At 43.6% G+C, this 14,916-nt stretch overlaps 1 protein-coding gene across 2 annotated transcripts in view; it reads right to left on the bottom strand.

The window, feature by feature from the left end:
- Window positions 1–9,465, bottom strand: part of FKBP1B (FKBP prolyl isomerase 1B) — a 45,040-nt gene extending 35,575 nt beyond the window's left edge. The window contains exons 1-2 of one of the 2 annotated variants that reach the window (XM_041480970.1): window positions 9,336–9,465; window positions 6,041–6,088 (exon numbers count right to left, since the gene is read on the bottom strand). In XM_041480970.1, coding sequence (XP_041336904.1) covers window positions 6,041–6,088; window positions 9,336–9,372 — 85 coding nt within the window. In that variant the 5' untranslated portion in view covers window positions 9,373–9,465. The remainder of the gene's footprint in view (window positions 1–6,040; window positions 6,089–9,335) is intronic. The other variant, XM_041480971.1, reaches the window with a different exon arrangement.
- Between the last annotated feature and the right edge of the window lie 5,451 nt (window positions 9,466–14,916).

Genomic DNA, 14,916 nt, shown 5'->3' with positions numbered 1-14,916 from the left:
AAGCTTTCATAACCAGGGCATTAAATAAAAAATACAAAAAATTGGCAGTCCCCAAAAGATGGACAGACATCACACTCTGCTATATTGTATCTTGGGAACAGCTTGATTAAAGAATTAAATTCCTTCTAGGTAAGCATGATTTAGCTGGCTTTAAATCAAGGTTCAATTATAATGTCTGTTACAATACAATTCTTATTAATGATAGTTCTAATTGCAGTGTTCACTATCCTCTTCCAAACCCAGCTACACAGCCTCCTGGAGACAAAGAATTTTGATTAAATGCCTTACTTAGTTCCATTTTCCTCTCAGCTACACATGCAGAGCTCCAACTAGAAGTAGTACAGATGTTTCTGAAAGTGGGACCAGAGAAATAACATCCTCCTGTACTCACCTGGCACAAATGCTGGCACAAGGCTGATGTTCATCCAGTCATGCTCATAGACAAACAGATGACACTCTGTAAAGTTACTCTGAATTTACCTTAGTCTTTTCAAGAGTATGTCACTATAGACAAATCTCAGGCTATTACTACGTACACTTAAGGCTCAGTTGATTTTGATCCAAGAAAAATAGGCAGATCTTTTTGGCAAGGATTATTTCAAGGGAATTGCATTACATTTCTATTGTGTTAAATGGAAAATAGTGTTTTTAATCATGATACATCAAGCATATTCTATGAATTACTGTTCATCTATATCTATGCAGTATGCTTTTATTATATAAAGAGCTTTCAACTTCACAGACATAACCATAATTCTCAACACTACACCACTGCCAAAGCTAAAGAAACAATATAAAGTAATTCTGGCAATATATGGGAAAAGAAGATGATACGAATTTGTCCTCAGACCACTAGAAAAAGAACAATTAATCATTTGCTCTGCTTTAAATAAAACCCTGCTTCCTAAACTAGAAGGAAATTGTACAGCTCAGTTGCAGTAAATGGAGTAGTACTCATTTATTTCAATGTGGAATTTCACTTCACGCATTAAAAAAAACCAATAAAAAATCAACTTCTCAGTATATAAATGTTGAAGTGGAGAGGGAGGTGCTGGGCTCTTCCCCCTGCGATCCAGGACATGTGGGAATGGTTCCAGGCTACTCCAGGGGAGGTTTACACTGGACATTAGGCAGCATTTCTTCACTGAGTGGGGGGCCCACCACCAGAAAAGTGGTGGATCCCCCAAACCAGTCAGTGTATGAGAGGATTGGGACAATTACCTTCACAACATCCTTTAACTTCTGCTCACCTCTGATGTTGTCAGGCATTTGGAAGAGATGATCATTTTAGATCATTTCCAACTGAAGTATTCTACTCTCTTGGAAATCTATTTAGTGCAATTTTGGGGCAATAGTCCTAGCCTAAAAAGTCTATGAAAAATGTTGTGAGTAGAAGTCCAGTTTAATAAATAATTAATGATTTACTGTGGCTTTATAGTCTCACTCAAGTAAGTCAGTTCCAGCACACTAGAAACACTGGTTATCATCAGTTCCTTTAAAAAGTAATTGTATTATAATCAGTTTTACAGGTGGCCAAGGAGAAAGATGAAGAGGTTAAGAATTCAGCTCTGCCTCAAGCTACATGGGACAACACAAGAGAATGTCAACTCAGAAAAAGCTGCCCTCTCATTATCACGAGCAGATTTAGATTCAGTACACACAAAGCTGGCGTGAAGGCACATCATCATTCAGCAGGAGGGCTGGGAATGGGATTCAGCTTCCTGGAGTGCAGGTTTTAGCTCACAGTCTCCAGACAGAGCATATCTCTCCTCAGTGAAGGTTTTGTTGAGGAGCATTTCTAACTGAAAGTCACGTTTTGTATCATGTTCATAAATCTCTGAAAATTCTACACGGCTAATTCCCATTGCCAGAGTCAACAAATTTAAATTGCAGGAATCAAAAATGCAGAAAATGCCTTAATTCCTTTTATGCACTCCAGGATTAATTAGTTTGCTTGTACTACTGTCAGTGGTCCAATGTAACCTGAAGACCCAATCAAGATTAGGTCACCATTACAACAGGCACGAAGAAGGAGGCTGTTCGTATCTCAAACTGCCTGCAATCTCTCTACAGGAGGCAGACAAAGTACAACTATCATTTTGCAGATGGAAAACAGAAGGAGTAAGCAGATTGCCAAAGGCTTTGAGAAGCTTGCTCCAGGAAATCTGTGACAAAAAACATGACATAAACCAGTGCTTCTGCAAATGCATTTCAGTGCCAGTGCTCTGCCTTATCTATTAATCCTATTACAGCAATATTGTGTTAGGTAACTTTTGAGACTCAACATGGATGCTGGATGCTAAGAAGAAATTATTATATTTTTTATATTTGTTAACAAAAATAAGCATACAGGAACCTGACCACATTTTTCCATCATATACTAAGACTGGGACTTGGTTTCATGTTCTATCACAGTCCCCCTATCTAATCTTCTACAATTATCTGGACATCTATTTGTGTACTTAAATCAGGCTGTGCAAAGCTGAAAAATTAGCAGGTGATTTACAGGACCAAAGTTAGGCACTAAGGCGTGTTATGAAAGGGCAGTTAGGTACTTCTGAAGGGTAATCCAAAAATCCTGCTCTACTTGTAAAGCAGCAGAGAATTACTCCTAAGGGAAAAAAAATAATTAAAAACAATCTCCTTAAACAAAGAGGTCCTTTCTAAATTGCTCCCTAGTGAGGCTGCACCTTAACTCCTGCTGCCACTGGAACTGAGATCTGTTCCTTAAGGCACCACAATGCTCTTGGGAATCACACCACGCTGTACCCTGAGATTATGCATCCAGTTGATCAAGGAGAGAAAGAGGAAAAGCTGCCACATGTAACAGCCTAATAGCTGGAGTGCTGACAGCAGAAGTGTAAAACTCAATCACAGCTCTCCTTCATCTTGAGGAGATTCCAGTTCTCACTTCCCACTCCTCCAGAACATGTAGGGTTGTCAGACTAGAAACTACCCTGCTGAATCTCTACCTTGGTGACAAAGCATAAAATCCTGGAGGACAAGCAGACAGAGCTCTAAAGCTCTGCCAAACATCTGGTGTCCAAGCCTTTGGTCCTCTCTGGACTTTTCCTGCACGGACCACCAGGACAAGTCATACAGACAGCTTACTCCTACAAAATGGAGGTTGCTGTGGGCCTTTTACTCCTGCAGTGACAGCAGTCCCTTCCTGTCCACACTCTCTGCCGTCACTCCCCATCACATGGTAAATGCATGCCTACGAGAGCAAAGGCAAGAGGGGAAATAAGACACTACAGAGCCCACAGCCCACTCCTCACTGGAGTCTCCTGAAGATTCATAACTTGCTCTGGCAGAAGAGAACCCATTTTAGCCTCTCCTCTCCTCTGAGACAGGAATAATTAGTGGGCAGGCAATGTTTCTTCTATGCATGCACAAGAAACCAGGACCAACCATGCTTGTGCTGAGGAGCTGTATCACCACAGTGTGTGTTGGTGTGAGAGCAGATGGGCCACTGCAAGAAGTTACATGGCGTGCCCAGCTGGCACCACCACATGGGAAAATCTTAGGATTAACAAAAAGGTATTGAATTAATCCCCAAAGACAGGGATTGCACTACAACTCCTTCCATATCCCTGCATGAGTGCCTGAAACAAATACTCACCCTCTTGCCTGCTCCTTTACTTGCCCATGGCTTCTGCACTCTTCACTGCTCAGTGTCCAAATTAAACTGGAAGGAGTGGGAAATTTCAGCTCTCTTCTCCCCAGGAATGTAATGGCTGCAGTTCAGGATGTGGCAGGCAGAGTTATGACCCTCTTCTATTGCAAGAGCCAGCTGGGGATAGGTTTGCCATGTCTGAAACAACTGTTCAGTTATTACACACCAAGTGGGCTCCCACAGGCCGTGCTTTTGGCTCTCTGCTCTGCTTGATCTTGGATTCAGAGTTGTGCTCCAAGCACTCCAGTGAGGTCAGGCTTCTCTGGGGATCCAAACAATCTCTGGATCCTGATGGAGTCAGTCAGTGCATGGTTCCCCCACCTCCCATAACACAACACCTCCTCACAGGTGGTGTGCCCAGCCTCAGAGTGTCACACTGGCTGAATATGGAGATCACTTGAGAGTTATACATGCTGTACAATATTAAGCAGCCCTGAAATGCAGCATTTCTGGATCTAAGTGTCATAGTTTTTCCTAGCTCCCATTTTAGGTGCCAAGGCAGAGGTTCTGCATTTCTCTGCAGACCTCCCTCTAACTTAGCTATACAATTCCTAAAGCAGCACTCAGAGGAGTGTGATGAGCATAAGTATTAAGCATATTGAATAAATAAGACAGAGATCATTCCAAGATAATTACCAGGCACATTCGGAATCTCATCAGCACAAAAAGAAACTGTACTGGATCCAGATAAAACTGTTTTAAACTAAAACTCAACACTGACATGTCATCTTACCCACATGCTTTATAGATCACTGGAAGGAAACACTTTATCCACTAACCATGGGCTTAACTTAAAAACATCATCACCAAAGACTGCTGGCACCAGCAGTGGAACTGAGGTGATGAGTTTCCCCTGATATCTGTTCTAATCTGGGAAGGTAAGAGAGGTTGCACAGTACCAGCAGCAAGATATATGGAGAAAGCACAGTTTACACTACCGATTGATTTAATGAGTTTTTATAAAGTCTTTTATGTCAAAGCCAGCTTACAACAGCCTCATCTAAGACACAATCTAATATCAACAGCAGTATGCAGCATCTTGTTATCTTTTCACATTTACCATTCATCTCTCTGAAGTTATCCAGAAAAAATGTGCTTTGTGGGAGCCACCAGGCTCAAATTTTTTTGCCTATTTCAGTTCTGACATTTAAATTTATCTTGAACTAACTAGGGGTGGGAGGTGACAATTTTATTTCATAAAACCTTTTGAAGTTTGGACAGGAAGAGAAACATCTTTCAGCATCTTCACAAAAATAATTTCAAAACATCTATTTTCATATCTAAGTTACAAAGAAATGTCTGTAAGAGCTGAGACTGGAATGAGAGATCCATTTAACATCTTCTAAGTCAAACTAGAAATCCTCATTAGATGAAAATACTTTGAATATATAAATTATAAATGGGAGCTTAAACCCAGACAACCTCCACCCCAACCCAGTGCACTAACTCCCATATAACCTTCTGAATGGTGGCATTATTGAAATTATATAAAAGGTTTATTGAAAATACAAACAGGTTTACTTCATTAGTCATATTTATTGGAAAATGTTCCCATCTTGCTCCAGTTGTAAGAATCAAATACAAAGCTGAAGGAAAGCAACAGTTACCAGAGAGAACTTTCTTATCATCCTGAACACTAGAGGAAAACATTACTTCACTATCTAGGCCCAGATCAGAAGCTTCAATGCCTACATAATGCATGTTGGCTTCTTAAGGAAAATATCTCATAAAATGGCAGCTGCTGAAGTGAACTTCCCAGTTGGAGACTCAGACTACAGAGATTTTTGCATCCCTTTGACAACTGACATAACCACATACAAAGCATAACACCATAAACTGATTTAAAGAACATTTTCTTCTTCAGCATAAGCAGCTCCATTAACCAGCTCACCACTTAAGATTAACGCAAGTCCATAAAGGAGGTGTTTAAACAGACCTGGTATTGATCTCTTCAATCTGGAATGAATTTTACAGCCAATACATAGACACATGTTTTTAAGATATACACAATCATTAATTGTCTGTGTCAAGACAAGAGGCTATAAAAATATGAACCCGGCATTTTGACTGTTTCATGCTCAATTCATTAGCTAATAAAATGGCTTAATGAATCAGGTCTGCAGCTTCTTCTCCAAAGCTCCCACCACTGAACACTACCCATGGCAAATCTGCCAGCAGGCACATCTAGCTACTGTAGCCTGAACAGCTCAGCTAGAAGTGAAATAGGGCAGGAAACCCACCCAAACATTATGCAATGGATTATGAGTGACAGAACAAAACAAAAAATACAACAGACATCTGAAATGGGAAATGACTCTTGATGTGAAGCAGTTGGTATTGAAGAACATCCAGAACATGCCTTACCTGTGTAGTGCACCACACACGTCTGACCCTTCTTTGGAAATGTCCGTCCTGTTAAAATTGTAAAAGGTTAATCTTTTCTTTTCTCTGATTGACCTGGCTAGGCAAGTTTATCTTTTAAGAGGAAAATGCTGAACTGAGGTCTGGTATTAGCAATTTGGTTACATTAGGATACCCGAGACTCCACATGACAGCTCTAGGCATAAGTGGCTCCTCATACAACTTGGAGCACAGGTCTTACAAGGAGCAGCTGAGGGAGCTGGGGGTGTTTGGCCTGGAGAAAAGGAGGCTCAGGGGGGACCTTATTGCCCTCTACAACTCCCTGACAGGAGGTTGTAGTGAAGTGGGGATCAGTCTCTTCTCCCAGACTACAAGTGGAGGATAAAAGTGAGGGGAAATGGCCTCAAGTTGCACTGGGTTAGATTTAGATTGGATATTAGGAAACATTTATTCACAGAAAAGCTTGTAAGGCATTGGGATGTAAAACACTGACTGCCCAGGCAAGTGGTGGAGTCACAATCCTTTCAAGTGTTGAGAAAACACATGCATATGGCATCTAAAGACATGGTTTAATGGTGAACATGGTGGTGGGGCTGGGTCGACAGTTGGACTTGATGATCTTAGAAGTCTCTTCCAACCTTATGACTGTGTGTTACCAAATCACTAATATGCAAGACTGGAATGGGATGGTTTAGGGTAAAGGGTCCCAGTTTGGCTGCTGCTTAGCTCTTAGACCAAGCAGTACTTTTTTTAGATAACTCTCCCTATATATGTGTGCATTACATATGCATTTACATTCTGTAAGTGCAAAAGGACGGTCAAAACTCCATGGATTATAACTTTTAATAATTCTCAGAATGTTTTTGCTGTAATTTTTCAAATAAAGTCTCAGCCTGACATTGTGTGAAAATCCATTTGTATTCACATCTCTAATGCCTTCCACTCAAGAAAGACAGCTCTGTGAGGGCATCTTTAATTAGCGGGGATGGGTTTTACAGAAATTTTCACAGACAAAAGCAGTTTAATTTTGTAGCATCAGGCAACAGTAAAGCAGTAGTACACTGAGTTATTTTAAGAGCCTGGTAGCTCCTCCTAAAATGCTCATACTGAAAGGAAAAAAAAAGCTTAAATTATTTGCTTGACACAAAATGAAATTACCATTTCCATTTTACCTGTTCTAGGTACTGCTAAAGGTACTAAAAGCTAAGGGATGACTCTCAAGGCTCAATTAGATGCCAGTGGTGTATTAAACATTCTAAACATGATTTCTCAAGGTTGGCCAGGGAGTGCCCGGGTTCAGAAGAAATTAAAAGTATCAATGAGGTTAATTATTAAGGAACATCCTTTACAGAAAGCTAAATACTGGGGATTGAGTCAGGTTGCCCACAAAAGCTGTGGGTGCCCCATGCCTTGAAATATTCAACGTTGGGCTTGATGGGGCTTGGAGCAACCTGGTCTAGTGGAACACGTCCCTGCCCATGGCAGGGAGGTTGGAACAAGATGATCTCTAAAGTCCCTTCCAACCAAACCATTCTATGATTCTATGAAGCTGAGGCTCATCTTTTAGCTGGCTTTCTGGCTCTTTGGTCAGAATTAACATGATAACAAGTCCTGCATTACAGGGCACTTCACAGGGTATAAACCAGCAGGTAACACACAAGCTATGGCCTTGGGGTTTACATGCCAAAACCACATGAGCAGTACGCGGCAGAGGGCAGACTAATATGATGAACCCAGATTTACAACACAAAAATTGAGAAAGTGGTGCTTCCAAGCACCACCTGAACAGCCTTGTTCCAAGCTTGGCTGGCTGGAATATCCCCAGCTGCACCTTGCACAAAATGCAGTACAGTAGGTATCTGGTAAGGTCACCATGGTATGCTAAAGTGGAATTTATCTCTTTTAAATTCACAGCCATTTAAACCACAGGCAACTATCGTATGCCAGTCTCCAGGGCTTCCTGTATTGACAGCAAAGAATTAGCAGTGCTTTGAGAGAAAGCCAGCCTATCCACAGAACGGCAAGACAAATTACTCTCTGGAGATGGCCACAGAGAAAACCCAGAAGACTGCTTTAGACTAGCCAGCTAACCTGAGAGAAGTTATGGGAGATGAATCCTACCTCTAGTAAAACAGGTATTATTCCACTATTATCCACTATTATATACAGAGATCTGAGAAAAGCAGTTTCAGACCTTATGGACACACACTCTGCTGTGTGAGTTTACCACCAGCAAAGCCAATGAAGCTACATAATTTTATATCAAAGCCAAATTAAAAGCAGAGATTCGCAAGACCACTGACTCACTGTGGCTTAAGACAGTGTTTAAAGTCAGCTGATTTTGATTAAGACTTGCAACCAAGAGAACTAATCCATATAGCCTTATTTGGAATCACATATTACTTACAATGACAGCCTTGATCTATTTAATAGATAGAAAATACTACTGTGAGGTAGTTCCAGCCTCCTTCCTACTCCCAACTCAGCACCACTACTTATGTGGGTATAAGTATTCTTTTTTTACATCTGTGCAACCAAGAGAAGAATTCGATCTCTAGAGCTAAACAGCACAGAGGGAGAAGCCAATTTAAAAGCATATACAAAGAAAGGAAAGATACTGGGCCAAGAAACTTAATCTGCAATCAACTTGAACAAATTATTTATGGTTGTATATCAGCCAATGATGAGTCTGGCCTATTATATAGCGACATATGTATGCTAGAAATTACATTCTCTTGAAAAAAAAAACCCCAAAACACAAACACCTTACGGAATTATAATGCCAAGGGAGAGCAGAACACTGCGAATCGGCTCTCGAAAGCCAAGCGTGCGCCAAGGAGAGGTGACTGCCACCCGGGCTGCACATCAGCCCTCGCCAGCATCCCACGCTGGACCGGGAGGCGGCGATGCCTTGCCGGGGGATGCTGGCACGAACGCTCGGTAGCCCGGCGAGGCCAGGCTCGCCACCGGGGAAAGTTCGGGCTCCCCGCCGGGCGCCGGCGCTGACCCCGCGCTGGGGCCGTGCAGCTGTCAGCGGATGCCACAGAAGCCCCGGCCCGCTCGCCGCCCCCGCCGCCGCCGCGACCCCGGGCGGCCGCCTGGCCGCGCTCTGCCTCTCCCGCACCGCGGGTTCGTGCCCGCGGGGCTGCGGGGGCGGCCGTGCCTCCCTCCCGCCTCCCCGCTCCCGCTCTGCCGCCGGCGGGGACGCGGCTCCCTCGCTCCCGCAGCCCCCGGGTTCCCGGCCGGACCGGGTGCCCCGGCCCCGCGCTGCAGGGCTGCTCCCCGCACGGCCTCGTACCGTCTCCCGGAGAGATGGTCTCGATCTCCACCCCCATGGCGGCACCGGCTCGACTCAGCCCCGCTCCCCGGCGCGGCCGGACCCCCAGTGCGGGCAGTGCCCCTGGGCGGCCGCGGGCAGGGGCCGCCCCGGCTGCCCGTCAGCGCCCGCAGCCAATGCGGGGCAGGGGCGGGGAGGACGGGGAGGGGAGGGGAGGGGTCCGCCCGCCCCCGCTCCGAGCGCCCGGGGGCCGTGGGGACGAGGGGAGCCTTGCGGCGGGGGTATACCCCACCGGCATCGCTCCCCCGCCCCACGGCCGTGCGGAGGATGCTGCTGCCATCCCTCGGGCAGGGCTCGCTTTAGCGATGGTGCCCGGCGGAGCGCTCCTCCGGGGGTCTCGCCGATGTTTGCTCCCCCTGTGCCCGTGCCCGTGCGGAGTTCGAGCGGCGGAGGGCTCGGGGCGTGTGCGGGAGCGGCGTGTACCGGGGGGTGCTGCTGCCGGCGCGCCGGGCAGACAGGGAAACCGAGCGCCGCGCTTCAGACCATCCAGACACTCGCTGAGTGCGAGTGGAGGGTCGGCATTTCCCGTCACAAAGAGCCATGGAGGAAGGCATCCGTGCTCGCACATTACGTGTGCGCGCTGAAGGGAATGTCCCCCCCGATTCTGCTGGTGAACGGCAGCATCAGGGCAGTTGTACCCAACGCAGGTGACCCCGCACAGCAGCAGCAGCGGCTGGTCTCCAGCAGGCTGGCAGTGACCTTGAGTTTCAGTGCAAAACAGTTTCTAAGTTCTTGTTCATATCCATGTTTTAAATAGGAAAATCTATTTATGTATGATGTTCCCATGATGTGAGATTACATATTCAACCTTGCTACAACTTCTTCTGGGGAGTGCACCTGAAATAGACTATTTCCTCATGCACTTACAGTGTATTTGAATCTCAGGAGTTTCCACTGCCTCTAAAGGAATAGTTCTGTTTGCAGTTCTGTGTTTTCTGAGTTAAAAATGGAACCACAACATCATCAGTTTTTCAACTGAAAGAGCTGTCTGTATCCATCTAATTCCAACCTGCACTTCTCTGACATTGCTTTTTCAACATTTTTATCTGTTACAAACTGGGTTCTCTTCAGGAAAAAAGATCTTCCTCTACAGGGACAGTTGTCAGGATGACTGAACTGAGGAATTACTGTGCTGGTTTGTAACTGTGATAATGTGGCCCTTGCATGCATGCTCTGTGCTCCACTGACCATCTCCACACAGCTTTTCACATTACTCTCATCAGACTTTTCCTTCACCTGGGTGCTTGACTGTATCTGTCTTTCCTTGTGGAAATACCTGAAATACCATGGCTGGCTGCCTGAAGTTCCCCAAAAATGGGCAAGTGAGGAAAATCATGAGCTCACATGAGTTCAGAAGCAGTTCAGAAGCAGTAATGAGGGCTGAACATGGATTCCTTTCACCTGCTTCCCATTCCAGTGAATTCTGCATCTGTAGGTAGCATGTATAGAATAAGCAGGCACTTACTGCAGTTTATCAGAGGTCTGTAACACTGGAAATTCTGAAAAGGGATTCTTTTCCACCGCCAGTCTCGCTGTGTCATTTGATTTCTGATCAGTAGAAAGGTACTAAAAATGCATTTGAGAAATAGGAAAATGCCAGGTAGGAGGCGAGTGGCACAGAAGCATTAAGAACACATGAACATTGCTAATTCCAGAGGTGCCTCTGAGTCACTACAGAGCAAAAAGGACAGCACAAGAAGAGCTGAGTGCATAAGGGGAGTTATAAAGGGAAATTCTAGGTACATGGTGTCCTATTCACACTCTTGACTTTACAAGAAAGGACTGCTTTCATCCAGGCTCCAGGCAGATGTCTGTGTCCTCTCAGATGATCAGAGCATCAGAAGGCATAAATCCAATGAACAAAAGCAAATGATTCATTGCTGGGTTCACTTTAGCTTTTACAATTACATGTTTCCTTTGATCAGGCCACGCATCTCTCCATGATGGGAGAGTAGCTGTTCTTGAGTTGTGTCTTGTGACAGGAGATTGGACCTAATCACATAATAGACATAGTTCAGACAGGATCACACAATATCTCCCTCAAGTGTCATCACAAGTAACAGGCCTTAAAGGCAGACCACAGAATCCTCAGGCAGACTGACAATCATAATAAAAAAGCAAAGACCACCAACAGCAAAATTTGGAAGCCACAAAATGGGATTAGGAGGGACCAAGCTGTGACCTAAGTCGAACATGCTGTATCTACAATTATCCTATCCCATGGCCTCTTGCCCAATAGTGAGACTCTAAATGAGACTTCTAAGCTAATTAGATCCCCCACACTCATATTCCCAAGACTATGGAAAGAAAGGAAAGGCCAATTTCCAAGACAGAAAATAAGGATCTGTAGAGAGCATATAAAAGTTGTTGGATGAATATGTTAAAAAATCTTTGACACCACAGATATTGAACCAAAAATAATGTTATTTTTTCCCTCACAGTATTCACTGGAGGCATTGAGATCCTTAAATATGTGTTAACAAGTCTACAGCACATGAAGATCTTGGAAGAGTAGGCTGAAACAAGGAATGCCCACACCTTCAGGAAAGGCTCTGAAATACAAGAAAAAGTGGTTTAAAACAGGCAGGGAATTGGAGTGGAAACAGAAAGGACAAAGAGGGAAAGTTCATGACCAAGGAAATGGCTAAAACCAGATTATCAAAGCAGACCAGATTAGTGTATTAAGAATGCTCTTTGAAAGTCATTGCATGTCGTCCACCTCCAGCACCTTTGGGATCCAGTGTATCTGTATCAAGGGCAAAGTCCAGCAGTCTCTCTCTCTAAAGCTCTGGACAGCTCATGTTCCTGAACAGTTTACGACAAGATCTTCCCACAGCATGATTTTCTATCCTGGCACCAGAAAGACCAGGCTGGAAAAGTGTGGGGTTCTCTTAACACTCATTCCAAATGTTTTGATGGAGCCACATGACTCCAATGTCTAAGATTACTCAGTGGTCACAAAGAGGACAATTTGCCACAGTCATTATGAAACAAACTCAAAACCTCAAAGTTGAGCAGATGAATATCCATCCCAATTTCTTTAGTTAAAAACCCCTACAGCCAGCACTGTTTACAAAATATTTATGCATTTCCACTTTTAGCAAGGCAGTTTTCAAATTTTTTAGGGTGTTTTAACTTAGTTCATAGTTTCTATATTGTGAAATCCCATACTTCATTGCTTTTAAAATCTACAAAAGATCTGCAAATCATGTGTAATAGATTCCATATGCACACAAAGAACACCCCTGGAAGGCAAAGCACTAAATTGCCCATAAATGGAAAGCATAAATTCTGCAAATGTAAAAATTCATGGAGGCCACAAAACGCCCCCAACAATACACATTTCCCTCACCAGCATCCATGGATAAAGAACCAGCATTACTTGGAAATCCAACCAGTGTGATATGAACAGTGAAAACAAACTAAAAATGTGTTACCAATACTGACCTTTCCATTCAGTGAACCACCGTGTGCAACCAAGTAATTTTAATCCCAAAGTGTACAGGTCATGCAAAACCAGCACCTCACTGGAAAAAGTCCTGCCCAAAATAAACAGCAGCCTGCAGAGCTCAGCAGGTCTTGTCACTGCGAATGTTCCTGTGCATCATGAGCATTGACAAAAGAGAGTCAGCCAGAATCCATGATTCCTCTCAAAGCACAGGGTAAGTCTGACAGCACACCCACAGTGACAGCCATGTGATTAACTGATTAAACCCAAAAACCTCCACGTGCCTGTTTCACTTCTCACCACTGCTGGTTACCACAGGTCTACAGCACAGTCCTCCCAACTGATATTTGTTCCAAATGCCCCACAACAGAATAAAATTTCCTCCTGAAGCAATTATTCCAAATCCTCATCTTCCTCTTATCCACTTCTGTATTGATTCCTCTTGCAGCTGTAGCTCTGGGTGCAAAACTGCAGCTGGATTTTTTCAGTAGCACTAAAACTTCCTTGAAAGCCACCACCTCTCTCACCAAACTCTTGCCAACTCAGATATTCACATTTTCTCTCTCACAACACTTTTATGTGAGTCATTACAAAGGTCTTAGACTTGATCTTCAAAGCCTTTTACAAGACCAGGTGAGGTAACCTCAGGTATGCAGAGGGAAGACTCCAGCTCATGAGGATATATGCCACCAGCTACTAGAGTCAAGAAATTGGTAGCTTGTGTTCTGGAATGGAGACAAAAATTCCACAAGACCAGGATCTTAATAATGGAGCTTGCTTCCAGAAGAGATTAATGCAATTTAACACTTCCAAACCCACATGAGTTTAGACAGACTCATGGTCTCTTAGACTTCTCTCCCCAGTACAAGGACAAACTGGAGCAAGCCCAACCATTCCAATGTTGTTAGTGGTTGGAGAGCATGGAGAGAAGGAGGGAGCTGTGTTTGTTCAGCCTGCAGAAGACAGAGAGAAGAAGGATCTCAGTTACTGTCTACAGCTACCTGACAGGTGGTGGAGAGGATGGTGTCACACTTTGCTCAGAGATACCCAACAAAAGGACAAGAAGCAATGGACACAAGTCATAGCAAGGGAAATTCTGACTATATATAGATAAAAAAAATCTTCACAAGATGAGTTTCATCAAACAAAGCCTTAAGGAACCGGAACAAGCTGATGTCAGCCCTGTTCCAAGAAAGAAATTGGACCATATGGCCTCCAAAGATCCCTTCCCCTAAACTGATGCATGAGTTTGTAATATTTTTCATGCAGCATGGCGAAGGAAATTAAAAAATGGTAGTGAGGTTAACCACAATTCCAACATTGTCTGCAAGATCCTAAATCACCTTGCAATGCATAATGCTCTAAAGTGGTTAATACACTAGCTAGCACCTCAGATGCAATATAAATATGAAATTGCAGCATCCATCCAGACTAATTAGCACACATGCAGATTGCTGCAGTGATTTCACTTCACTGCCTACTCTTTTGAAGGCAGCTTGCTGAATTGAAGATATGCTTTGAATTGCTCTCTGTCTCAGTATTTAATCTATATAAGAAGAATGATCATTCTACCTTGTTTAGATTCCAAATCCTTTGGGGGAAGAGATCCTCTTTTATCATAAATAAAAGAGGGCAAGTAACACCTTAGGGCAAGTAACAGAGCCTAAACTCAGGGTCATGCAGTGCGGTCTCACAAATAAAATTTCCAATAACAATATCTTAAGCAGACAGTGCAAGAGGATTTGATTTTCTCCTCCACCCAATATTTCATAGCAAAAAATTGATTAAAAATGTAAGTAAATCTATCTTTCAAACTGTGGAAGAATACTGGAATTACATATATTGCATCTATTCTGTAAACTAATTATTCTGGCTCTGTCATTTCCTTGCTGTGGAAGTTAAAGAAGGACGTCAGTGGCTTTGAGAAACTTTGTATTTACAGGGCAATGCTTTTACTGCTTTCTTCAGTAAAATTATTTCTCTATAGTTTTGGTATTTATTCTGCTCAGTTAGAAATGTCACTGGCAAGACATATTGGAAGCAGTTCAAACAACAGGAGAAAACCAAACAAGCCGCAAATATTAGCTACAAGCT

Source organism: Pyrgilauda ruficollis, unplaced genomic scaffold (genome assembly GCF_017590135.1).
Source record: "Pyrgilauda ruficollis isolate IOZ18807 unplaced genomic scaffold, ASM1759013v1 scaffold54, whole genome shotgun sequence".
NCBI lineage: Eukaryota > Metazoa > Chordata > Aves > Passeriformes > Passeridae > Pyrgilauda > Pyrgilauda ruficollis.
Note: the sequence above shows the minus strand (reverse complement) of the source record. Positions and strands in the feature narration are given on the sequence as shown.